This window comes from Emys orbicularis, chromosome 1 (assembly GCF_028017835.1).
Source record: "Emys orbicularis isolate rEmyOrb1 chromosome 1, rEmyOrb1.hap1, whole genome shotgun sequence".
NCBI classification, from domain to species: Eukaryota; Metazoa; Chordata; order Testudines; family Emydidae; genus Emys; species Emys orbicularis.
In genome coordinates this window covers 357,132,861-357,156,444 of record NC_088683.1, presented here as the reverse complement: position 1 = coordinate 357,156,444, position 23,584 = coordinate 357,132,861, and the positions used below count along the sequence as shown (strand labels likewise).

The window sequence follows — 23,584 nt, the reverse complement described above, 5'->3', positions numbered from 1 at the left end:
GCCCAATTAGTACCACGGGCTTGATCCCGGGAGCATCCTCCATGCTCCACAAGTCCTTGGGATTCGAAGGTGTTCGGCCTTACTCAGCAGTTGGAAGGAGGCTCAACCCCTGGCAATTAGCTGTGATTAACTCCCCAGCTCGAGCTTTGAGTGCCCAACGCTGCCCCACTCTGCAGTGTTTCTGGGGGGCAGTTTAATTAGAGGGGCGCATGCTTTGGTGCTGCTGTGGGATGAGTGTATTGCACACGCCAGGCGCTCCTGGCATCTCTCCATTCCCCTCCCGCAAGGCCCCTGTGTTCACACTTCCACCCCCCTTATTTCAGGGTTTCCCTGCACCTCCACTCACGCCAGGGGCTCACCTTTCCCCAGAGTCACTGTTCGGTTCGTTTGACTTTTACATCCTTTCTGGTTTTCTTAGCAAATAGCGACATGTTGGGAAGGAGAGACCAGCTCTGGGCTGGGGAGCAGCTAGAACCGGAGCAGACTCACAGCGTAGCCCCTGAGCAAGCCGAAAGCTTTTCTGAAATCTCGGGAGGTTTGATCAGGTGGTTGGTTTGTTGCATTACAACGGTGTCTCGCGTGACAGTGTCCCGGGCAGGTTGTCTGCTGGGATTGAAGCTCTGAATCGAAGAGCGTCAGTCTCCACTGCTTGAGTGAAATGAACAGATCCGTTAGCAAAATGGCTGTGGCACCATCCGAAATCTCTGGGGCCGAGCCACTAGAGAGGGGCAGAGAGCCACACATGGCATGGGTTGAACTGGGGCCCCGTGTAAGATCAGGGCCCCGTTGTGCTCGGCGCTGTACAGACGCAGAACCAAGAAGGTGGTACCTGCCCCAGAGAGCTCTCCCACTTTAACGTTTAGTTTAACTGAATGATGGTGCCTGATCGACAGCCCTGGAGACTCATCCTCTGTCTGTCCACAGGACAGGCCCTGTGAAGGCAGCGACAGGACCAGCTCCTCCGCCCCACCTCACCAATGGGCTACCCACACTGCAGGCCTACTCGGTCTCTGGCCTCTCTGAGGGTGACTGCCCCGAGGGAGCCTGTCTGTGGATGTCTGTGACTTCTTGTGTGACCTTGGGGATCTCGGTACCTGTCCATCTCCACAACGGGACGGATGCCAACACCACATGGCCCCTTTGTCTCACTCTTTGGATGGGAGACGCTGTGTAAGTACAAAGAATTTACCCTGGCTTACCTGACATGGGGTTAGGCCCCCAGGGATGACTGCTCTCCGGCTGCCCCAGCACATGATGGACAGGGGCTGATTGTGCGTCTGTCTAACTAGGGTCTTCCACGGTGCCCCTCTCAGCTGGGAGCACAATGAAGGGAGCGTGTTGTCGGCAATGGTGATCACCCAGTTACAGGGACCATGTGGATGGAGGTGTAGACCTTGCCAGATGGTCTCCTCTGTGCTGCGCTCTGCTCCAGGGGCCTTCAGAAGGCAGGCTGAAGCTAGACCCCCCGGGTGGGGAAGGAAGGGACCGATCTGTAGCTTGTCACTCTTGGCCGAGGGAAAGTCCCCAGGGTGGCTACCAGAGGGGCGGTGCAAAGCAGGGAACAGAAATACGAGGAGAACCCCTGCCGAGGCTTCCACCTGGTGAGGGATCACCAGAGCTTTGGTGTAGCGCAGTGTGGGAGACAGAGACATGAAGCACTTTTGATGGGGGAAAATCCTTCCAGCTGTGCTGAACCCTAATAGCTTCGTGTCCCACCAGGCCTAAAGAGGCAGTTACTGTCAGTGGGCTCTACTTAGCCCCCTGTACATCAGGGCATAGGGCTGGTGGATCCGTGTGGGTCGGAGACCCTCCTGCCCCAGTAGCACCCTACCTCAATCCATCATCAGAGCCATGCACAGAGAGCCCCTGCACAGCCATGATCTGTAAGGCCTATGCCAGAGCTTCTCTAGAGACTCCACAAATCCTGCGCCCGGCACCCTGCAATGGATCTGTTGTGACTATCTTGCAGCCCCAGAGGAAAGGATCAGGATTTCCCTACATAAGAATAGGGGTTTTCCAAAGTGCACATGGCCAAAATGTCCCCACTGTGAGCTGTCTGGTTGCTGTGCTCCGCACCAGAGGTGGCTGCATCTCCGTGGCGCTGCGTGTCTGTGGCTGGTGATACATTAGGATTACGCTTTGGGATCCTTCGGGGGAAGGTGACATCACAATGTTACGTTATCTGGGAGCTGCACTTTGATTCCATCTCACCAATATGCACAAGTTGTACGCTGGTGCTAATCAGCCAGCATGACCGCAGGGCCTGTCTTGCACCAGTGATGCTGTGTGACTTGTAAGTTCCCTCAAAGCATTGTGAAATAACCTGCGATCTCAGAGTCCGAGTCAACTGACTGAGGCTCGTGCTGCAGGGCTAAAACTAGCAGTGTAGACATCCAGACTCGGGTCGGACCCAGGCTCTGAGACCCACCCCGTCGCCAGGTTTCAGAGCCCAGGCTCTAGCCCAAGCCCGGACGTCTACACTGCTATATGTAGCCCTGCAGCTCAATCCCAGGTTTACTGTGTATGTGCCTCCCCCCTGCCCCGCTCCCAGTGAGGCCTTACTGAAGTCACTTTTCCCCCTTTATCCTGGCAGAAAGTTTCCTGGGAGTTGCGAGGACATGGAGGTGGGGAACCTGACAGACACGTGGTACCAAAGCCTGCAGTCAATGCTGAAGGCCCTGAACCAAACACTTCATGGTGCCATCCTGTGCCCACCAGACCAGGCCACGGGGCGGACAAATGGCAGTCACGTCAAGCTAGCCAGCAAGGACGACTATTCCTACATGTACATCTTGTTCGTGATGCTCCTGTTTGCCGCCACGGTGGGGAGTTTGATTCTGGGCTACACCAAGTCCAGGAGGGTGGACAAGCGGAGCGACCCCTACCATGTGTACATTAAGAACAGGGTGTCTGTGATCTGAGCAGGGCAGGGACACTGTTGCAAGGACATGCACAGCTACCGGCATCTGCCTCCTGCAACAGGAGAACCCTTTTCCCTGGTCCAGTCAAACTCTTCTCGGAGGGGCCGACACACGTTTTGCTACGAGACAGCCACGCGGACACATTTAGTGCAAAGGAGCAGCAGCAGGCGTGATCTTGCACACAGGCAGAGAGCGCCAGACCTTAGAGGCCGCAGAATAGTCATGTGACGGCTCTGGACACTCGCCAGCAGGCCCGTCCTGGATCACTCTGCACCAGTTGCGAAGTTCCCGCCAACCTCCTTCTCCTCCAAAGGAGTGTCTCCATTTACGCCAAAGGGCCCGGGGATAGGCTGATGGAAGGTCTTAAGTGTATCCCAGAATCCTTTGCTCCCATGCAAAGGTGCATGGGATGCGTGTGAGTGCTGCAAGTTCTTAGTTATTGTGATGTTGGACGCCATATGAGATCATAGAGAAATGGATGCGGAGATCACGGTGCACGGTGCACACAGCTCAACAGCGAGTGGGCTCCTGGCTCGGGCAGAGCATGACACAGTTTGGGGACTGGGTGGGAGCACAAGGGGAGGGCCCCTCTTGTCTCCACCTAGAGTCCAGAACGTTGGTGCTGGGACCCGGCATCGGTGTGTGGAGATGCCTCTGTCAACAGAGCAGAGAATGAATGGCTGGCGGATGAGCCAATCGGATGGTTTAATTTGTCCCTCCACGTCCTGTCAGCCTCTCGCTATGCATGTGCGGCCTGGAGTCTGATGGGGCTCTGAATAGGGAGGCCTCCCATTCTCAGGGCAGCAGCCAGAGAACAAATCCGGGAGAAGGGAAAACGTTCTGTGGGGCTGATCTCGAGAGGGGCTGAGCGCACGCAGCTCCCACTGGTCTCTGTCCCGAGGGCCAAAAGGGTCCATACGCCACGTAAGCTGTGTTCCCTGCACTGGGTAAACTGTTGTGCATTTTAATAAATCCAAGGCCACGAAGCACACACAGTTGTTGGCTACCCAGAACTTCCTGGGGACAGCAGAGATGGAGCTCAGTTCCTCCTATTCCAAAAGCACAGGCTTCTACATTTGTCGCTGAAAGAGACTTGTTAGCAATATAAGGCCTATGATATACAGTTGTAGTAGTAGGATTTTATGTTTGTATTTTGTATAATTTAAAATGAAAAATAAAGAATAATAATGTAGCTTGTGTTAAATGTCTTGGTGTATGATTTGATCATATCCTGCCAGCCACCCTTTTTGAATAGCAGAAAGGAATGGCCTAATGGGCCATTTGGTAACGCTGCATCAGCCGGAATCTGTGTCTGGGCTGATTTCAAGGCAGTAACAGACGTTTTAAGGTCACCACTTTGTTGTAGGTTTAGCATTTTAAAATCAGTAAAAGAATGCCATGATTGTTTTCTTTTGCATTGCAACTTGATGGTCCTGTTCAAAATGTTCTGTGTAAATTAATTCTGTTTTGTGTGTAAATAAGAAATGTGTGTGTTAAGAGGTAAGTGTGAAGGGCATCGCTGAACCAGATGGTCTAGGAAGGAACCGGAGACAGACGCAAGGGCGCCAGGAGGCTGCAACGCGCCCCTATTGAAATGTCAGAGGAGGGCAGATTAACAACTCTAAAAATGAGACAGGCACCTATCAATGGGGACAAAATAGCTGCGATCAAAACCAGCCTGGGAGAACTCCCTAAAAAACTTCATAAAAAAACAAAATAAAAAGTAAGGAGGACAGTTTAAGAAAACAAGCACTCGTCAAACAACAATTGATTACAGCATGATGGTGCAAAACTCATTGGTCCCAATAAAGGAAAATCACTATGTAAACAGGGTGCCCTGCCATGAAACTTTGGGTTCGTCCTGCCAAGACTTCCCCGGAGCATCATGTCGTGGCCGACAGAACCCGGCTCCTCCCTAACCGTGATCAACCTAACGGGCCACTAGATTGATCCGGACTCTAAACTGGTAACTATAACATAGACTGGCTGTGTGTGTGTGTGGGGGGGGTGTGATTGAATGCATATGCTAATTGTTGTATCTTCAATAAACGCGGTGTATTGCCGTTTCCCCTGAAAAAGATCCCGTGGGCTTCTTCTAAGCATAACAGTTTTGGGTGGAGAATTGTGAAAGGGGAAGACATGCACTGTGATTGAACATACAGTAATTTCTCACTTAACGTCGTAGTTCTGTTCCTGAAAAATGCGACTTTAAGTGAAACGATGTTAAGCGAATCCAATTTCCCCATAAGAATTAATGTAAATGAGGGGGTTAGGTTCCAGGGCAGCTTCCCCTACTCTGCAAGCACCAGGGGCGGGGGGCTCAACCCTCAGCCCGCCCACTCTACCCCTTCCCCCCCACCTCCTCCCCCTTTACTTCGCACGCTGGGTCCTGGCTCCTCCCCCCTCCCTTCTAAACACCGCAAGCCAGCTGATTGAGGTGTTCGGGAGGCAGGGGAGGGAAGGGGGAGGCACGCCGAGTTCTGGCTCCTCCCTCCTGCCTGTGGCAATCAGATGGCTTGCCAAGTTCAGGAGGCAGGGGGGAGTCTGTGCGACGAGTCCTCCCTCCTCCCCCCTCCCTCCTGCCCAGGGCAATCAGCTGGCTTGCAGCATTTAGGAGGCAGGAGGAAAGGGGGAGGAGCAAGGTCTTAGCGCAGGCTCCCCCTCCCTCCCCCCTGCCTCTTGCCCGTGGCAATCAGCTGGCTTGCGGCGTTCGGGAGGCAGGGGAGGGAGGGGGAGCCTGCGCGCCGAGTCCTCGCTCTTCCCCTCTCCTTCCTGCCTCCAAAACGTCACAAGCCAGCTGATTGCCCCGGGCAGGAGGCGGGGGAAGGCGCTGATCCATGGGGTCTGCTGGTGGGCGGGAGGTGCTGGTGGGGGGGGGGGGGGGGGGGCATACGGAGGCTGCCAGCTGTGGAGAAAGCAGGCAGCCAAACAACGTAAGAGTGGAGCATTGCACAACTTTAAATGAGCATGTTCCCTAATTGACCAGCAACGTAACAACGTTAAGCGGGATGACTTTAAGTGAGGAGTTACTGTACTGCTAAATATTGCTAAAAGGTTATGCCATCCATATAAAGTGATCGATCATTCAGGTGTGCACACCCCGAGTTGTAGAAGTGCCGGGCAATAGGGGGAGGATTAGAGTCCTCACTCCGACCCGTCTGTCGGGGAAAACTATCCAAATAAGATATATACAAACTGTCTAGCTATAGACACCCCTGGTTGTAGAGGTGCCGGGCCATAATGGGGAGGATTAGAGTCCTCGCTCCTATCTGTCAGTCGGGGAAAAATTTCATAGGTGAATATACCCTCGGTCGTAGCAGGATCGAGCCCAAAAGGTAGGGGGCTTAGCCTTCCCCCCTCCTGCTCTGTCAGGCATTGTTTTTAGTGGGTGTAGACTTTTTGTGTTTTGTAAGCCCCAGCACAAGCGTGGGCAAATAAGGGGTAGATTTCTGTAAGCCCTCACTCTGAGGGATATAGGAGGGTGGGATATTGTTGTGATTTCACAATTAAAAAAAAAATGTTTCAGGAAAGGGACCAGGAGGGGTGGGGGCTAGTTGAGGAGCCCACCCTCCTGGCTAAATTGGTAGTGGAACAAAGCCTGTGTCCATGGAAAGGGACGGTTCAGCGAGGAACGCAGAATCGGGCCCAGACAAGCAGGCAGGCAACAAATAAAAAAAAAAAAAATGGGAAAGCAGGTTGGAAGCCCTGAGGGCATAGTGGCAGGACTAAAGAAAGCAGTAAGTACAGGCCTGGGGAATTCAGATCCCTGGAACACTACTTGGAATGGTGAAATCTGAGTTGATGAAGGCGTCATTTTGGGAGCTAAGCAAGTGATTTAAGGAAAGAGAGTGAGACCTTAGCTCTGCAGAAGCTGGAGGGAATTAAGCAGTTGAATGTTGTAAAAATGTTAAAAAGGAAAAGTTACAGAAAGAGAATTCCTGGTTTCTTTGCAGCCATTCTGAAGGGAAATGGGCCCTTTTCTAAAGGAATGTCTGTAAATAAGCCAGGCAAAGAGACTATCTGATTTACATCATTTGATTATGGACAATTTAGTTAAATTCGCTAAAAGAACATAAGGGGTTTCTATTGGAACGTAACTGCCCCCAAATGTATACAAATGTAATCTATGTACAGCTGTGTAAAAATTAAAGCAGTGTAAGGAATGTTAAGAAAAAAGTATGTATAATGTGTATAAATATATTGGGTAAATATGTGGAGTGTTTAGGACCTAAATCAACACTCCTGGTTGTAAAACTCTTGTTTTGTAGGTTTCAGATGAATTGGTTTTGTTTTTAAATAATATCTCTAAAATCCATTTGAATTGTTCCTTCAAAGTTGCAACACTGAGAAACACTTTTTGCCATCCACAGGTAACTAGTGGTGTTTGGCTTTGGTATTTAGCATTTAACCCTTAAGGTACCTTAATGCTTTATAAGTTCAATATCTTTTTAAAAGACCAAAGTCGTGGCTGCAGCAGGGCAGTTAAACCCAGGAGAATGGGAAAAAATTCTGGATTTGTTTTTTAGTAACAAAATAGCAAATAAGAGTTGTAGGAAAAAATAAATAAATAAAATTAAAAAAAAGACCGTGCCCCAGACAGAGCCTTAAGGTGGCTCTGTGTCATCAAACTGTCACTTTGATAAGGGTACATCAAAACTCTGTGAGCACAAAAGAACCAGTTACACCTTATGTAAAAGTTAATATGGCTAATGTTATAAAAGTTAAACTATGGAAGGAATGTGCGTTTTCCCCAAAACGTGCAGTGTATATTGTAGAAGGGGTAAAAGAAATGCAAAAGCATACCATACTACCTAATTAAGATCCTATTAGAGCTCCGAAGGGAGCCACAATAGGTTGTTTTCTTTTTCAGATCGCTGGGTGTTTTGGAAGCAGGAGTTAAAAGTGGAAAGTAATCAAAATTCTGGTGGAAGTTGATTGTGTCCCTTTTAAGACAGAGTCTCTCAACTGCTGATGGCTTTGGATCCAAAAGCAAGCCAGAAAGCGTCAATGTTAATGCAGGTTTCAGAGTGGTAGCCGTGTTAGTCCGTATCAGCAAAAAGAACAAGGAGTCCTTGTGGCACCTTTGAGACTCACAAATTTATTTGGGCATAAGCTTTTGTGGGCTAAAACCCACTTCATCAGATGCATGCAGTGGAAAATACAGTAGGAAGATATATATGTATATACAGAGAACATGAAAAAATGGAGGTTGCCATACCAACTATAACGAGACTAATCCATTAAGGTGGGCTATTATCAGCAGGAGGAAAAAACCTTTTGTAGTGATAATCAGGATGGCTCATTTCAAATAATTGACAAGAAGGTGTGAGTAACAGTAGTGGAAAAATTAGCATGGGAAATAGTTTTCGTTTGTGTAATGACCTATCCACCCCCAGTCTTTATTCAAGCCTAATTTAATAGTGTCCAGTTTGCAAATTAATTCCAGTTCTGCAGTTTCTCATTGGAGTCTGTTTTTGAAGTTTTTTTGTTGAAGAATTGCAACTTTTAGGTCTGTAACTGAGTGACCAGGGACGTTGAAATGTTCTCTGACTGGTTTTTGAATGTTATAATTCTTGATGTCTGATTTGTGTCCATTTATTCTTTTGCGTAGAGACTGTCCGGTTTGGCCAATGTACATGGCAGAGGGGCATTGCTGGCATATGATGGCATATATCACATTGGTAGATGTGCAGATGAATGAGCCCCTGATGGTGTGGCTGATGTGATTAGGTCCTGTGATGATGTCCCTTGAATAGATATGTGGACAGAGTTGGCACCGGGGTTTGTTGCAGGGTTTGGTTCCTGGGTTAGTGTTTTTGTTGTGTGGTTGCTGATGAGTATTTGCTTCAGGTTGGGGGGCTGTCTGTAAGCAAGGACTGGCTTGTCTCCCAAGATCTGTGAGAGTGAGGGATCGTCCTTCAGGATAGGTTGCAGATCCTTGTTGATGCGCTGGAGAGGTTTTAGTTGGGGGCTGAAGGTGACGGCTAGTGGTGTTCTGTTACTTTCTTTGTTGGGCCTGTCCTGTAGTAGGTGACTTCTGGGTACTCTTCTGGCTTTGTCAATCTGTTTCTTCACTTCAGCAGGTGGGTATTGTAGTTTTAAGAATGCTTGATAGAGATCTTGTAGGTGTTTGTCTGAGGGATTGGAGCTAATACGGTTGTATCTTAGAACTTGGCTATAGACAATGGATCATGTGATGTGGTCTGGATGAAAGCTGGAGGCATGTAGGTAAGTATAGCGGTCAGTAGGTTTCCGGTATAGGGTGGTGTTTATGTGACCATCGCTTATTAGCACTGTAGTGTCCAGGAAGTGGATCTCTTGTGTGGACTGGTCCAGGCTGAGGTTGATGGTGGGATGGAAATTGTTGAAATCCTGGTGGAATTCCTCAAGGGCTTCTTTTCCTTGGGTCCAGATGATGAAGATGTCATCCATGTAGCGCAAGTAGAGTAGGGACGTTAGGGGACGAGAGCTGAGGAAGCGTTCTTCTAAGTCAGTCATAAAAATGTTGGCATAGTGTAGGGCCATGCGGGTATCCATAGCAGTGCCGCTGATTTGAAGGTATACATTGTCCCCAAATGTGAAGTAGTTGTGGGTGAAGACGGGGTGAGGGGGGGAGGGATAGCTCAGTGGTTTGAGCATTGACCTGCTAAACTGAGGGTTGTGAGTTCAATCCTTGAGGGGGCCATTTAGGGATCTGGGGCAAAAATCTGCCTGGGGATTGGTCCTGCTTTGAGCAGGGGGTTGGACTAGATGACCTCCTGAGGTCCCTTCCAACCCTGATATTCTATGAAAGTCACAAAGTTCAGCCACCAGATTTGCCATGGCATTATTGGGGATACTGTTCCTGACGGCTTGTAGTCCATCTTTGTGTGGAATGTTGGTGTAGAGGGCTTTTACATCCATAGTGGCCAGGATGGTATTTTCTGGAAGATCACCAATGGATTGTAGTTTCCTCAGGAAGTCAGTGGTGTCTCGAAGATAGCTAGGAGTGCTGGTAGCGTAGGGCCTGAGGAGATAGTCTACACAGCCAGAAATCCTGCTGTCAGGGTGCCAATGCCTGAGATGATGGGGTGTCCAGGATTTCCAGGTTTATGGATCTTGGGTAGCAGATAGAATACCCCTGGTCGGGATTCTAGGCATGTGTCTGTGCAGATTTGTTCCTGTGCCTTTTCAGGGAGTTTCTTGAGCAGATGGTGTAGTTTCTTTTGGTAACCCTCAGTGGGATCAGAGGGTAATGGTCTGTAGAATGTGGTGTTAGAGAGCTGCCTAGCAGCCTCTTGTTCTAATAAAGGAAGAAAAGAACTGCCCATAAACGGCAGCACAAAGGAATCAAACCAAAGAATAAGAAGGCAAACAGGTAGATCAGAGGAAGGTAAGGGCACTGGTAGAAATGCCGGCCCCCACCGATGCCCACTCTTTAAGGGTACTACTAGGAGGATTCAATTTTCTTAGACCGCACATTTATAAATAGGCTGAAATAACTCACCCATTGTGAAAACTGCTTTAAAAAAAAAAAAAAAAAAAAAAAAAAAGACAAAATGGGAATGGGGCAAAGAGCAGGACTCCACTTTAACCCTATTAAAACAGAAGGCTCTCACAGCCCCAGCCCTACGTTTCCCTAATGAATTACAGCCTTTTGTTATTCGTTTGGTGGCTAATAACATAGCCTTGACTGCCACACTATTACAAAATAATGAAGAGGGAAAGCTAGTGCCGGTAGTATATAAATCCAGAAAATTACAAGGAGCAGAAATAAATTTTGATCCCTGTGAACGTGAGTGTCTAGCAGCCGTCTGGGCAGTACCATTTTTTCAGCCTCTTACAGGAACAGCCCCTAGTACTATTCAAAGCACCCACAGTCCTCTAAAGTACATTTTATCAGGAAGATTAATGGGAGGTAAAGTCTCAAACACCCGAATGGCCCAATGAACACTTATTTTAGTTAACAGGGGTGACAACAGAAACAGTGTCCAAGCTGGACATGGTAACACGTGCCCTAATTAAAAAAAACAACCCAACATGAATGTCCAGAGGTCACTCTGAAGCAAAGAATTGCCTTGGTAGAGGCACCCCCACTGGAAGAATTAGATACCGTGGGTCAAGAAAAGCACGTCTGGTTTTCTGATGGGAGTGCAATGGTAATAAAAAGGAAAAGGTGTGTAAAATACGCTGCCATTAACTTAGAAGAGGAAGTCATTTAGGAACATTTAGACCATGGATCGGCTCAGCATGCCAAGCTCCACGCAATTTATCAGGTTTGAAGGCAATATGAAAATTCCCCACAGCCCGTATATATTTATGCCGACAGTGATTTTTGTGTGAAGGGAATACAGTTTTGGATACAGCGTTGGTATAGGAACAGGTGAAAAGCAGCAAATAAAAAAAAATTGCATATTAAAAAAAAAAAAAAAGATTTACCAGTGGGTAACAAAAAACCCTAAACAGTTAAAGGTGCGACATGTAAGGGCACACAGTAAAGAAACGGGTATAAAAACCACCTGGAATAATCGGGTAGATACAATAGCCCGACAAGAATGTCTGTGCTGACACATCTGAGCCAACAGATGGCACTGCAAATCACCCTAACCATGTTCCAAAAAAACAGAAGTTACTTAATGTAGCCCATCAGTTTCTGCATGAAAAAGTGGAAGGGACTTTAAAAAGGCTAAAACAAGTAGCAGAATGGGAGTGTATGAATCAGGGGTAGGCAACCTATGGCACGCGTGCCAAAGGCGGCACGTGAGTTGATTTTCAGCGGCACTCACACTGCCTGGGTCCTGGCCACCGGTCCGGGGAGCTCTGCATTTTAATTTAATTTTAAATGAAGCTTCTTAAACATTTTAAAAACCTTATTTACTTTACATACAACAATAGTTTAGTTATATATTATAGACTTACAGAAAGAGGCAGTGGATTTGCCCTGCGCAGGGTTGTGCCTATATGGCACTGTCTAGTCCGTGGGGTTCTTTACGTAATGTATTGGAGGAGCCGCATACAGAACATATACACCTCGAGTGCCATACCAGAGGCTTCACCTGTCGCGTCCTTACCCTGCCCAGTTAAGCCATTCCTTGCCACTCAGATGCTCTTTTCTGCATGCAGCTTCACTGGACCAGGCGCATTCTGCGGCTGCGCCCTTAGCAGTCCTGCCCCAAATCCCAGGTGAAAGGTGTTAGTCTGTACAAAGGAACGTCAGCGACCTAATCCCAGCCTGGGATCTAAATGCTCCTAATCCCTCCAGCGGCAGCGTGGCAGCTGGCATTTATGATGGGCAAGAGTGGAATTCCAGCCCCATGGCGCTGGACACCCACATGCGCTCTGGGATGTGCTGACTGCCATGCTGTGAATCCCAGAAGTGGGTCCCAGAGGTGGGACTGTTGGAGAGCAATTGCAGCCCCAGTCCATCTGTGTTTCTGATTGTTTCAGGAAGTCCTCAGATATGAGGGGGCGGTACTTCCTGGCCAGCCAGTCAAAAGTGTTAGTGTCACCGTGAGATAAACCTCTCTCCCAGACCACACCCCCTGATCCACCTCTTCCACTCCAGATCCAAAAAACCCAGATATCAGGTTTTGTCAAATGGCACCTGGACACACAAGCCGGAACTCAGACTGGCCGGGTGGCAACCCTAATCCTCCATGAATTTATCTAGTTCTTCTTTGAACCCTGTTACAGTTTTGGCCTTCACAACATCCTCTGGCAAGGAGTTCCACAGGTTGACTGTGCGCTTGTGAAGAGACTGTGCACAGTGTGAAGATTGATCCCATTGATAGATTGTCAGCTCTTCATGGCAGGGATTGTCTTTTGTGTTGTGTTTGTGCAGCACCTGGCACAATGGGGCCTAGTCCATGACGGGGGCGCCTAAATCGTATGGTAATATAAATAACAAACACATATACAGCACCTGGCACAATGGACTGGGGCCGTTAGGTCCTACTGAAATCCAAATAAATAATAATAACAGATTTGAATTGCACTGGGCATAGGGCCAGAAACCTATGCCCTAGGGAACCAGTGGTGTCAAGAACCTAGCTCTGGGTCTGTTATTGTCCGTGTCCTTAGCTGCTCTTGTCAACACAAAGCTGAACCGGGGGTGTTTTGGTGGCACTCCCTCTGGAGCTGCCTGTATTGTTAACAGTTTGCAGGTGAAATACAGTCCAGAGCCGAACTTGCCGTGACCTACAGTCTGGTAGGTTTGTTTTCTGCCACGGCTCCGTGTTTGATGTGGCTCTCGGGAGGTCAGTGAGAACGTTTGCATTCCCATGAGTCACCCTGTGGCTCGAGCAATGCAGAACAGGTGTGTTTTCCCCACAGAGAAGTAAGCAGAGGTGTGAATCATTTATCCTGTTACCTCTGCATGGGGCAGAGAAAATTAAAGCTCTCCAAGTGTTTCAGGCTTTTATCTACATATGAACAGGAGGAGGAACAGGAGCAGGCCGTGATGTCAGAGAATGCCAATGTGTAGGAGCATCTGCGGGCACCTGAGGATTTGTTTTTGCAAGACCTTTTAGCTCATGATTGTTTACCTCCTCATCAAATGTCACTCAGATTTGGTCTGATTTCCCCCTGGCCAACTATGACTCTTCCAGCCTGCACTGCTTGGAATGCAGGAGCTGGAGGTCCTTTGTGTCAATACTGAGCCAGTGGGGCTAGGGGGCGCTCTGCTGCTGGACCACCTGCCGGAGGAGCTGTAAAACTGAGATCCCAATCAGGGATTGTTGCTGAAGATCCCACACCACTTTTTGCCAGAATTGGGGGGTTACCCCCACTCTCCTGGCTAAATTTCTAGGTAGGAGATGAATCAAGGGTGGGCAAAGCAGAAGATGAGGTAGAGAACAAGGGAGGGAGGAAACAGGTGGGACCAGAGAAGGAGGAACAAAGATGGAGGGAGAGAGACACGCAAGGAAGAGGAACAGATAGAATGACCCACAGGGCAGGGGAAAGGGTGATTTGTGATGAAGACAGAATGATAAAATGGAGCAAGAAAACAGAGAGGGGGCAGAGCTGGGGGACGTCCGCTTGTAGGTGTTTCTTCTTGAGAGAAGGCGGCTTGTGCTGCAGGTAGGGTTGCCAAGCCTCCAGGATTGGCTTGGCGTCTCCATGAATTCAAGATTAATCTTTAATTAAGGATTATGTCATGTTATGAAACCTTCAGGAATACGTCCAACCTAAATTGGCAACCCACGAGGAGGAAGTACCTTTCCCCCTGCCAAGGGTTAGACCCAGAGGTAGTAGGGCCAACACCCCATGTTCAAAAATCATGTCATGTCCCCCCAAATCATGAGCTTAATAAATCAATAAATGATTTGCTCTCTGGTTTTTGAGCCTTTGGAGTTCACATTTTCAAGTATTTACCCACAGCCATAAAATCTAGAGCGACTCACTTGAAAGAAAGGAAGAAGAAGAAAGCTGAGATTCTCCTTCAAAATGCCCGGCTGAGTTTTCGAAAGGAAAGGCTGAATTTGCTCCACTGTGAGCCAACAGGCACCACTTGGAACTCCAGCCATTGATCAGACTACAGCAGGCCCCCCGGCTTTGCCCCCTGCCCCCGAAAGTCAGCGTTAGGGCTGCTGACTTTCTAATCACACAAAACCGAACACCCCTGCCCTGACCCTTCTCCAAGGTCCCTTCCATTGCCACCCCATCACCGAGGCCCTGCCCCGCTCCGTCTCCGAGGCCCCACCCCCGCTCACTCCATTCCCCCCGCCCTCTGTCGCTCGCTCTCCCTCACCCTCACTCCACTCCCTCATTTTCAGCGGGCTGGGGCAGGTGGTTGGGGTGTGGGAGGGGGTGAGGGCTCCAGCTGGGGGTGTGGGCTCTGGGGTGGTGACGAGGAGTTTGGAGTGCAGGAGGGGGGTCCAAGTTGTGGCAGGGGGGTGGGGCGTGGGTTTCAGGAAAGAGTTTGGGTGAGGGATGGGGTTCAGGGCTGGGGCAGGGGGTTGGGGTGCGGGAGGAGGTTAGGGCTCCAGCTGGGGGTGTGAGCTCTGGAGTGGGGCTGGGGATGACGGGTGGGGGAAGGGGTTCAGTGCTGGGGCAGGCAGTTGGAATGTGTGTGTGGGGGGGGAGGTGAGGGCTCCGGCTAGGGGTGCAGGCTCTGGGGTGGGGCTTGGGGTGCAGGGGAGGCTCAGGGCTGGGGTAGGGTGTTGGGGGGGTGCAGACTCTGGGAGGGAATCATAGAATATCAGGGTTGGAAGAGACCTCAGGAGGTCATCTAGTCCAACCCCCTGCTCAAAGCAGGACCAATCCCCAAGCTTGGGCGCAGGAGGGGGCTCAGAGCTGGGTCAGGGGGTTGGGGTGCAGGAGGGGTTTTGGAGTGCGGGCTCCGGGTGGTGTTTACCTCAGGTGGCTCCAGGGAAGGGGCGACATGTCCCTTGGCTCCTAGGCGGAGGCGCAGTCAGGCAGCTTTGCACGCTGCCTCCACCCTCAGGTGCCGCCCCTGCAGCTCCCATTGGCCGCGGCTCCCAGGCAATGGGAGCTGCGGAGCCGGCGCTCGGGGCGGGGGCTATGCATGGGGCTGCGGCCGTCCCTCCATCTAGGAGCCGAGGGACATGTCGCTGCTTGCGGGGAGACGCGCGGAGCCAGGTAGGGAACCTGCCAGCCCCACGCCAACCGGAGTTTTGACAGGCCAGTCAGCAGTGCTGACCGGAGCCGCCAGGGTCCCTTTTCGAGCGGGTGTTCCGCTCGGAAACCGGACACCTGGCAACCCTAGCCAGGATGCTTGCAGCCAGCACAATTCCTCTACTATTAAAGGTGCAGTGCCCAGAAAAGAGAAGGCCGACATCTCAGTCACATGGCTACACGCGGCCTAGTGCACAGTGAGGAAAGTTGGCCGCACACACTTGGAAATCAGCAGCAGCTTTATTATGCAACAAACAACTCGATGCCATGTTAACTCTGGCCCGTACTTCTGTGACGCTTGGAAAGGCTCCTATGAGAGGGGGGGAAAAACACAGTAAAAACAATGATCTTCAGCTACATATTGATCTTCCAAACTCTCTGTTTCTATCCATCCAGCTTGCATCTAAACACTCTACACTCATATTAAAACGACCATCGTTTCCACCTGAAAGGACCACGTTTCCTGCCCCTCTAGGGTTACAGGGGTGTACCCAGGGCCGGCACAACCCATTAGGCGACCTAGGCGGTTGCCTAGGGTGCTAACATTAGGGGGGGCGGCGACCGCGGCGGCCGGATCTTCGGCTGCCCCGGTTGTTGTCGGTATTTCGGGGGCGGGACCTTCTGCCGCCTGTCAGGGGCAGCATTTCGGGAGCGGGACCTTCCGCCACCTAGGGCAGCAAAAACGCTGGCAGCGTTCCTGGGTGTACCTAGAGCTGTAGTGCAAGGCCCGTGTCTGTGCTTACCTCGCTAGCCCTGGAACAGCTCCTCGGGAAACAGCACCTCAGCCTTTCTGGCCTGGAATAGGTAGAGGAAGGATTAATCACTCAAACACGTAACAGCCCATGTCACCGTGGGGCTGAAGGGCTCCTGCTACTCAGACTGTATCAAGGAGCACAGAGACCGGACATAAGCTGAGCCGCTGCAAAGGGACCTAGGAGGAGAAAAACGTAGGGGAGGCAAAGCATCAGCGCCACCCTGTGGTGAGTGGCTTACATGACTAGTTTCTGCCTTACCCCAAAGAGCACTCATTTTTTGGAAGAACAATACAGAGTCCTAAGGGGGAACTGTTTCCTTGCAGTGAGCCCAGGACGAATTCCCACCAGCGGGGCTGCTGCTGGGCTAGGGTGTTAACTTGGACCCTGCCTTCCTTTGCAATCCCCAAGCCTCTTCAAGCGCAGTCAATTAGGACTCCAGGAACAGAGGCAGTTGCTTTGGGTAGGTCTACATTTGGGGCTATTTCGACCCTGCTAGCACGGCAAGTAAAGGGACGCTTGAACCCTATGGCTATGCACCCTACATGCCCATTCAGGGCCTCCCATGTCTACGCTGCTATATTTAGTAAGGTAGAGTCCTGCCCCTTCCCCGCTGCCAGAGCCTTTCCCCATGGCAGTGAAAGATTCCAGTGGGGAAAGGCTCTGGTGGGGGGAGGCAGTGAGGAATGGCACCGGCAGCTCCCCGAGCTGAGCCTGGCTGCCCTCCCTACCACAGCCTTTCACGTGTAGCTACACGCACCCTACGTGCTGACGTAAGTGTAGACAAGGCCTTTGTGTAATAAAGGACAGCGCAGGATGGAAGAGGGACAGGGTCAGGATTTAAGGATAGTGGAAGCTGTGTTCGTAAAGGGACCCCTGTACCACAGAAATAGCTCAGAGTCTGGGACAGGGTGTCACATTTTTCCTTGTCCTTCTGCACCGCAAAACTTTTTTTTTTAAAGGGCTACTAGTCAAATCCTGCAGTTGGGAGCCCAGTGTGCAGTGCACACAGCCTAGCTACACACCAGGGGTTATTGTAATCAGCGACTGCCCCAAGCCACATCATTCAGCTCTGGCTCTGGATCCAGATCTCAGCGTCCCCAAGTCTACCAGTGCTGGGTTTGGGGTTACCAGTCTGAGCCAATCTCTCACTGCCATGATCATTTCAAAGCCTCAGCCAACACACTCCAGTGTCCTGAGTCACTGATGCTGCAGGGCTAGAGATCCTCAGCTGGTGTGAATTTGCAGAGCTCCATTGCCGTCCATAGCGCTAAGCCAATTTGCACCATCCGAGGAGCTGGTTCTTGGAGTCTGGTACTGACTAGTGAAGGACTAGCTATAGGCATTAGCAGACTGAATCAAAACTTGAGTTCCATCCAGTCCAGGACCCCATCTCTGACAGCGATGGTTCAGAGGAAGCCGTCAGAATCTCACAGTAGCAGCTGTGGAAGAATCTGTCTCCCAGATCGGCTTTCTACAGATCTCTAATAGGCCTTTGTCCTTATTCTCCCCCAAAGCGGAGTGATGTTAGCACAGGAAGGAACAAAGGTACCTGTTCTAAATAGAGTTCAGCCTGAGAATTAGTCTGAATCCAATATGCTGACAGGCTGAAAAACATGAAGGGCCCAGCCGGCTCTGTAGTGCTCTGCGCTTTCCCAGCCAGCCAGGTCCTTCCTGAAGCCGTTGTTCAGAAAATAGGGGTCTCCTCAGAATCGCCCTGGGCTCATGTGCGCATGGTGGCTGGGGTGGGAGACTCAGTGGGGACAAGAACCAGAGTCAGTCCAGAGCGACTGTAGGAGAACTACGCTGCGAGCTGGACTGTCCCCGTGCCAGGCAAACCGACAGGCTGCTTTCATGGTTAACGTGGTCTTGCCTCCAGCTTTCCTGTCTTAATTTTAAGCAATTGTCCCGGCCTCCTGAGAATGTGAATAACTCCCGTAGGCTCGCTGATCACCGTGACCACACTCGCCCGGAGCCTTCCCCTTGCCATCAGCTCCCTCGCTCCCTGCCCATAACTCTCCTCCCACAATCCAGGGACCAGTTATTTTGCACATTGCTGTATTTTGTCTAGAGTCTCCTCTGTAAATGTGTGTGTGTGTGTGTGGGAGGGTGGGGGTGGGGGAGGGGTGAGAATTGCCATATGAAAGGTGGCGAGGAGAGAGCTTGTCCCTAGCTCTACAGAGCTTTGATCTCCTTGCTGTGATTCACACCCTTACTGCTGCGTAATAGAGGTGAAGGAGGCATGGCCCAGTCTAGTGGCACTAGCCCATTTCAGTCATGAGGACAGAGGTTGCTGTGCTCTGGGTTTATCCTGCCAGCCTGGGGCTGGCCAATCACTGTACTGTTATGTAATAAGGGTCCCCTGTGGAATGCATAATGAGCTAGCCAGGGTCAAAGGTTACTTGGTCCGTCCTCAGCCATGAATTTTAGCAGGCGGATGCTGCTCCTCCCTCTTTTCTCCTGTTTGTGGACTTTGGTGGTGCCCAGCAGTTCCTGTGTTGGGGGATCAACAAGGAAAAAAGAAGTTTAGCAACAGCAGAGAAAGGGGAACCCTGGATTAGCTTTATTCCAGCTCAATCATCACACTATTAATGATGGAAATGGTCTCTGCTCTGTCCTTTGTAGGGCTCAAAGAACACATTCTCTTCTCCATGGGCCTGGGCCAAAGCCCATTAAAAACAACAGAGAGACTGACTTCCGTGAGCTTTGTTTGGATCAGGCCACCATGAACAAAGAGGGGAAGGGACGTCACTTTGTTGGACTCATTCCTGCGTCTCTAGGCTTAGCCTATAACCATCTCACTGTCCACTATTTCCTTTGACTGATGGGCTGGTCTCACCCTCACTCAGATCCCGGACTAAGGAACTGGATCTGGGGAGTTTGTACCCAATATCCCCTACCTCCTCTCTCTTTACATCTGAGGGTCTCTCTGATGAGTCCTTGCTGAGGACTGTCAAGTCATATTGCCCTGGCCTGACCTTCTTTGACTAAACACCAGGAAATACGGGCTTCCAGGGCTCCATCTGTGTCTTTGCATTAACCAGGTGTATCTTCCTGCCTCATTTAACTACCAGGCTCCTCTGATCAGCGAAGCAGCAGAAAAACTTCCTGACAGGATACAGAGTAACTCTGCTGCTCAGTGCAGCATCTGCCAACCTGCCAGCATTGAGGCCCAGCCTGTGTTATGGTTCTGCAGATCCTAGGCTCAGTGCAGATCCTGGCAGCTGCGTGGGAATGTGCCTGAAAGCCGCTTTTGTGCGCCACCCCCACCAACTTGAAGGCCATCTGGCCATTGGGCCAGCCCCCAGCATAAAGCAGAGAAGCTTCGGGGATGCCGCAGCCATGCCCCCTCTCCCTTGGGAACACCTCCCTCTCCTGAGGCTGGGAGGAGGGTGGTGTTGGAGCCATTACAACAGGCCGATGGCGCCCATTACAGAAGAGGATCATCACACAGTGGATGACCAAAGCACACAGTACAAATTAGACCCCATTGGTGCCATGACAGGGCCTCTGCGTCCCCATTGCCATCTCCTTGACCCACACCCTGGGACCTCTGCTTCCTCACTGCACTAACCTAAGGATATTACTTACGTTCACGTACCAAGTCCAGGCCTTCTGATCTGGGTCTGTCTGCCGGCGTGCTGGACAGTGCGCCCTAGGGAATCAACACAACGGCTCTCCTGTCAATGCTTACGTTCTCCAGGGCGAACTTTCAGAGGTTCAGCCTCTCAACAAAGAGAGCAGTTTTCAAGACGTCTCATGGGAAATCAAACGCAGTCACAATCTGGGAAATTACCGAGGGACTGATGGCCAAATGCTACGCTATTTCCACTGTTCCAGAGGGATTTCCTCAGAAGTATCTGGATGATTATGGTTTCAACACAATCCCTGCCTTTTACATAAACCCCAGGCCACCCCACTTACAGGTCAAGAAATGAGGATGCAAGGTGCCCCAGACATACATATGGGGCACTGCCAGTTGTGAGAATATGGGACTGAGCAACGCTCTGCAATCTCAGTTCAACAAGTCAACAAAACTTACCTCAGCAAAGAAGGCAACTGAGGTGAGCGTGTGCTTCTTCCTGCCCCACTTGGGCCTTGGGCCTGAAATCCTTCCCTCTCTCATGTGGGGCTCTGGAACATAAATACCCATGAGTAACAGGGACAGCAAGCTCTACAGAGCAAATCCGTATGGCAGATGGTAGAAAGAATAGCTTATACTATCTATCTATCTGTCTATCTATCATTACATGTTAATTCACTTACAGCATCTAGGCCTCCCCATTGTAGCTGAATGGCTCACAGTCAGAAGCTGGGATGTATCTGTTGAGGGGCTGGATTGTAGGATGAGAGTCCATGCATAGGCTCAGGCCAATGTCTTCCTATGTCACTGTCCAAAGTCTGGCACTAATATTCATATTCAGGCATCTAAACGAGTGGATTGATTTTCAGAGGAGCTGAACAGCCACGGCTTCGGCAGATTCGAGTGAGAAGTTCTTGGTATTCAGCATTTGAGAAAGGTCAGGCCATTTATTTAGGTGCCTGAGTGCGGCATTGCAGCCTCTGTCATGGGTCGTTTACAATGAATATGAAATCAACATCATCTCGGCACGACAACCAAGTTCAGGATCTAATGGAGCTGTATCCTCTCTGTACTGCTGTACGGTTGCGAAACATTGGGACTGCGCCACTCAGAGTGGGCAAAGCTGGAGGCTTTCCACATAAAATGCCAACGTTGTATATTGGGCATAGAGTGGAATGACTTCATTTGTAAAGCAGATGTTTATGGTCGCTCCGGTCTACAGACTACTGGGGCCATTGTCCGCAGATGGCGTCTTATGCTTTTCAGACATGTCGCGAGTATGCCACAAGACCAGGCCTGCACAACATACGGCCCGCGGGCCGCATGCGGCCCGTGGAGGCTCACTGTGCGGCCCGCGGGGGGATTCTAAACCCCACGCACACAAAGTCCCGAGGCTGGCGTGGCGGCGCTTCCTGGGGCAGCTCCTGGTGGCGTGCCTGCCCGCCGACAGGAGCCAGCAATGTGGGCGGCTGAGTCCAGCCCAATCAGAGCTGCGGGGGCGGGGCTTTCAGGCCCCCCCACCCCGACCCGATGCCGGCGCAAGGATATTTTTGCGCCCTCGCGCGCCACCGGCCCCCTACCCCAAGCGGGACACAGGCACGGAGCCCTCGCGCGCTGCCGCCCCCCCCTGCCCCAAGCGGGACACGGGGATGGAGCCCTCGCGCGCCGCCGCGCCTCCACCCCCCCCCCCCTGCCCCAAGCGGGACACGGGGATGGAGCCCTCGCGCGCCTCCCCCTCCCCCCGGCCCCAAGCGGGACACAGGCACGGAGCCCTCACCCCCCACCCCCCCAGCGGGACACGGGGCTCAGTCACCGCCCCCGTCCTGAGCGCTTTTTGGCCCCCCCCCGGGACTCCTGCCCCATCCAACCCCCCGCGTTCCTTGATGCCCCCCCCGGGACCCTTGCCCCATCCACCCCCTTCCCTGTCTCCTGACTGCCCGCCGCCGCCCCATCCAACTCCTCTCCTGATTCCCCATCCAACCACCCCTTCTCCCTGTCCCCTGACCACCCTTGGAACCCCTGCCCCTGACTGCCTCCCACCGCCCCATCCAACCCCTGCTCCTTCCTGACTGCCCCCTGGAACCCTTGCCCCCATTCAATCCCCCTGTTCCCCGCCATCTGACCGCCTCGACCCCATCCACCCCCCCACCACCTCCCTGAACTCCCCTGCCCTCTATCCAACACCCCCTCCCTGCTCCCTTACCGCGCTGCCTGGAGGTGGCTGGCGGCGCTACAGCCACGCCGCTCCGCTGGAGCCGCCCCACGCAAAAAAGAAGAGTGCCGACCTCCCCGCGAGCGCCGCGCCGCTCCGCCGTACCGCCCCCCCAGTGCCGCCGAAATCCCCGCCCCCCCAGCACCACGCCGCCTGAATCCCCGCCCCCCAGAACGCCACGCCACCCGAAGCCACGCTCCCTCCGAGCACCGCGCCAACCCCCGCCCCTCTTCCGAGCGCCAGCCCCCGCCCCCCCAGCGCCACGCCGTGCCAACCCCCGCCCCTCCTCCGAGCGCCAGCCCACGCCCCCCCAGCGCCGCGCCAACCCCCTCCCCTCCTCCGAGCGCCAGCCCCCGCCCCCCCAGCGCCGCGCCAACCCCCGCCCCCCCAGCGCCGCGCCAGCCCCCGCCCCTCCTCCAAGCGCCATCCCCCGCCCCCCCAGCGCCACGCCGTGCCAACCCCCGCCCCTCCTCCGAGCGCCAGCCCCCGCCCCCCAGCGCCGCGCCGCGCCAACCCCCTCCCCTCCTCCGAGCGCCAGCCCCCGCCCCCCCAGCGCCGCGCCAACCCCCTCCCCTCCTCCGAGCGCCAGCCCCCGCCCCCCCAGCGCCGCGCCAACCCCCGCCCCCCCAGCGCCGCGCCAACCCCCGCCCCCCCAGCGCCGCGCCAGCCCCCGCCCCTCCTCCAAGCGCCATCCCCCGCCCCCCCAGCGCCACGCCGTGCCAACCCCCGCCCCTCCTCCGAGCGCCAGCCCCCGCCCCCCAGCGCCGCGCCGCGCCAACCCCCTCCCCTCCTCCGAGCGCCAGCCCCCGCCCCCCCAGCGCCGCGCCGCGCCAACCCCCGCCCCCCCAGCGCCGCGCCACGCCACACCAGCCCCCGCCCCTCCTCCGAGCGCCAGCACCCGCCCCCCCAGCGCCGCGCCAACCCCCACCCCTCCTCCGAGCGCCAGCCCCCGCCCCCCAAGCGCCGCGCCGCGCCAACCCCCTCCCCTCCTCCGAGCGCCAGCCCCCGCCCCCCCAGCGCCGCGCCACGCCGCGCCAGCCCCCGCCCCTCCTCCAAGCGCCATCCCCCGCCCCCCCAGCGCCACGCCGTGCCAACCCCCGCCCCTCCTCCGAGCGCCAGCCCACGCCCCCCCAGCGCCGCGCCAACCCCCTCCCCTCCTCCGAGCGCCAGCCCCCGCCCCCCCAGCGCCGCGCCAACCCCCGCCCCCCCAGCGCCGCGCCAGCCCCCGCCCCTCCTCCAAGCGCCATCCCCCGCCCCCCCAGCGCCACGCCGTGCCAACCCCCGCCCCTCCTCCGAGCGCCAGCCCCCGCCCCCCAGCGCCGCGCCGCGCCAACCCCCTCCCCTCCTCCGAGCGCCAGCCCCCGCCCCCCCAGCGCCGCGCCGCGCCAACCCCCGCCCCCCCAGCGCCGCGCCACGCCACACCAGCCCCCGCCCCTCCTCCGAGCGCCAGCACCCGCCCCCCCAGCGCCGCGCCAACCCCCACCCCTCCTCCGAGCGCCAG

The 23,584-nt window shown here is 53.4% G+C and overlaps 1 protein-coding gene across 1 annotated transcript; it reads left to right on the top strand.

Moving 5' to 3' along the window:
- Positions 1-1,156: 1,156 nt before the first annotated feature.
- On the top strand, positions 1,157-2,921 carry LOC135895658 (potassium voltage-gated channel subfamily E member 3-like). The gene is made up of 2 exons (XM_065423797.1): positions 1,157-1,170; positions 2,594-2,921. Exons 1-2 carry the CDS (start codon positions 1,157-1,159, stop codon positions 2,919-2,921), a joined length of 342 nt encoding a protein of 113 aa, XP_065279869.1.
- The last annotated feature ends 20,663 nt before the right edge of the window (positions 2,922-23,584 follow it).